The sequence below is a fragment of the Triticum urartu genome, chromosome 2, assembly GCF_003073215.2.
Source record: "Triticum urartu cultivar G1812 chromosome 2, Tu2.1, whole genome shotgun sequence".
NCBI classification, from domain to species: domain Eukaryota; kingdom Viridiplantae; phylum Streptophyta; class Magnoliopsida; order Poales; family Poaceae; genus Triticum; species Triticum urartu.
In genome coordinates this window covers 516840401-516843605 of record NC_053023.1, presented here as the reverse complement: position 1 = coordinate 516843605, position 3205 = coordinate 516840401, and the positions used below count along the sequence as shown (strand labels likewise).

The 3205-nt window shown below is 48.2% G+C and overlaps 1 protein-coding gene across 1 annotated transcript; it reads left to right on the top strand.

The window, feature by feature from the left end:
• Positions 1-311: 311 nt before the first annotated feature.
• On the top strand, positions 312-1018 carry LOC125541742. The gene has a single exon (XM_048705084.1). The coding sequence runs from the start codon at positions 426-428 to the stop codon at positions 897-899; it is 474 nt and encodes a 157-aa protein (XP_048561041.1). The 5' UTR covers positions 312-425; the 3' UTR covers positions 900-1018.
• The last annotated feature ends 2187 nt before the right edge of the window (positions 1019-3205 follow it).

Below are 3205 nucleotides of genomic sequence, written 5' to 3'. Positions count from 1 at the left end.
CGGCACATTATTTTGAAATTTTACGAAGCCGCTGTAGATGTCTCATAGTTAAGAGGAACGTTTCTTCCCACAGAACGCGTATCATCGGAAATTCTAAAATAAATTCAAAATAAATACAGACACCGGGATTTGAATGGACAGGGGATACCACTGCCTTCTAACCATCTAACCAGATGTCGCAGTAGAAAACGTACTAGCTGATTACGAACAGACTATAAAATTCTGCAAAGGCAATGGCGATGTTTGCATTATCACCCTTGGCTGAAGCTAAAAGAATATCTCAAGATTCCTCCTTTTTATTCTATCCTCCCCAAACCAAGCCCAACTAGAACAGAGCTCCCTTGGCCGGTGGCACTTTCCCATCCATCCGTCGAGAGAGAAACAACAAACGCCCAGAGCCGAAACCAAGAACAAGCAAGCCCCCAATGGTCAACATGGCGGCCACAGCCCCCAGCCGCCGGCTCCTCCTGCTCCTCCTCGGCCTGAACCTCCTCACTAGCTCCACCTCGACGGCGCCCTACGACCCTCCCACCGTGCCGGAGCTAATGGATCGGTTCGGCCTCCCGCGCGCTCTCCTCCCGAAAACCGCCCGGCGGTACCTCCTCCACTCCGACGGCTCCTTCGAGCTCTTCCTCGACGACGGCTGCGAGATCGAGGCCGGGGGCTACCGCGTCCTGTACGACATCAAGCTCTCCGGGTCCGTGGCGCCCGGGGCGGTCACGGGGCTCGAGGGCGTCCGCGTGCGCGTGCTGTTCGTCTGGGTCCCCGTCACCGGCGTCGAGGTTGGCGGCGGAGTCGTCACCCTCAGCGTCGGTCCCGTCAAGAAGTCGTTCCCTGCCGTTGGCTTCAAGGCCAATCCGCTTTGCAGTACCGGCGCCGCCGTCGTGGATGTAGCTTAGTTTGTACTACTAGAGCAGTTAGTTTGTTGCGATTCTTAGGCCACGATTGGTGTACACTTGTACTTGTATGACGCTGATATACAGCCACACATTATATGAGCATATTTGTTGGTCAAATACATACTTTCACGCAAGTTTGTGGTTCATGGCTGACAGATATGATTTACTCCTTCGACGTCTTAGTAAGTCACATATGGAGTTTGATAGCGTGTCTGGGATGTTGCCCCGGTCTGATTCGTTTAACGGTAATGATTTTATCTTTTGTGAGCTATCTTAAAGGGCCGCAAAGTTGCATATCAGCGATGGAGCCATATCAAGATCGAATGAGGAGGTAATCCGTGAATTTTTTTTCGTGACTGCTGTGGTGATGTCGGAGGTAGGTGACACGCGTTGGTAAGCGCAGGGGTTTCTTCTGTTTTGATTGTAATTTTCTTTCTTGGTTGGTGTTCCTTTGTGCAAAGACTAGTGTTATATTGTCTTTTCAGTTTTGTCAGACTGCTGTGTACGTGACTTGAACTATTGTCTTTATGATATAAATGAGACTCATATAACCAATCTGTGGTTGGATGTTTAGGTGGACAGTGGTATCCCAGCATTAGGGTTCAAATTCTGATGCTCACACTTGTTCCTGGATTTATTTCAGGATTTCCAGCGTTGCTCGTTCAGTGGAAAAGATGTTTCCATCAACTACGAGGTGTCTTTAATGATTCCGTCAATCCCAAGTTAAAATAAAATGAGATCCATATAACCATGAAAAGAATATATACTTTCACACAAAGCATGTACTACTTTTGACTGATGTTCATCTTATGAAGAGGAAGGAAGAAACTTTCCTCTTTCACCTGCGTCGCTCCACACCCTAGCCGACGGCAACTAGCCCTCTTCCTTCCCCTCGTCGCTGTCAGGCAAAGCCCGATAGGTGCTCGTGGTGGCGGGGTCCTCTCTTTCCCTGACGTGGTGGAACTCGGCATGGGTCGGTGTCCCCGTGTGGTGGTGGAACGCTGGTCCAGGGCAGTGTGACGCTTGGGTAGCATTGGCAGCAGCGCGGGGACTTGCCCGTGGTACGGAAGGGCCGACAGTGGTGCTGTGGGGCAGAGCGTGCTCAAGGTTGTCGTCTGGCATGGGCGGCGTTGGCTGGCCATCTTTGATGGCTTCAGATGCTAGTGGTGGTGCGGTGTGGTGGTGGGTCCGACGGTGGAGGTCACGATGACAGGCTTGACCAAGGTGCGGGCGAAGCGGGCCTGTTAGGGCGACAATGCTCACTGGTGGTCGTTCCCCGCCGACGAGAAAAGGGCATGTGCAATTTGATGTGCGCATATATAGGGGCATTTATTATTTGAGAGAATTGCCATGAAAGTTTTCAGAAAAACTATCTGGTTGTGCTGCAAGTTCTAATTAAGCTTGAACACATTTATTTGGAAAGGTTGTATCTATTATAAAAATTCATCGGGAGTATAAAGCATCTTAAATATAATAAAAATGTATTCAGATTTCGAGAACGGCAAACAACCACTATTGCTGCCAGAATGAGTCGTCAACGCATCACTGTCGTTGTTTCTTTATCGGAGCCGGCTTGACCCTTGTCGATGGCAGAAGTCTTCGTGCACATGTCCCTAAGGACCAGCGCCCTGAAGCCGCAGCCATCGCATTTGAACCCTTGCATAGATTTGAAGTATCTGCCACCAGATCTCGCCATATGACGAGAAACCTTAACCTCACCGTCCCAAGAAGACAACGCGAATCTACGTCAGAGCTCCATTAACTAAGTCGAAACGAAGAATTCGAGGAGGATCAACCTCGAAAGACAAATTAGAAGAAGAAGCGACGTCATCTGCTCGAGCACCACACCTACAAGGACTAAAATGACATAACCTAAACTATTAACCAAAACAGAGGCACCAGGATTCTTCTCCCTATCACCGACCGCCAGCGCAACAGATAGAGAGAGGACGAATTTACGAACTCACCAGTGAAGTTTGAAGGAAATTTGCACTGGCCGTCTAAGACTAGAAGAGCAAACGAGAGGAAGCTACCGTTGTGGTCTTCGGCAGGCAAATCCCATCACAATTCCCCTAGCAAAAATTGATCTTGAACACAGAACACATTTGATCTCACAAGACGAACAGGATCGTGGTGCAAGTACTCTCTCCGTTTCTTTTCACTCCGTATATAATATCTGTTAAAGTCAAATTACGCAAAATTTGACCAAATTTATATAGAAAAATGAGCATATACAATACTAAAATTATATAGTATGAAAATACATTTCATGAAGCATCTGATGAGATTTGATTTCATATTGTGAA

Bases quoted from the DNA above. Each gene is read 5' to 3' on its own strand.
- LOC125541742 (XM_048705084.1), top strand. From the start codon at position 426: ATGGTCAACATGGCGGCCACAGCCCCCAGCCGCCGGCTCCTCCTGCTC.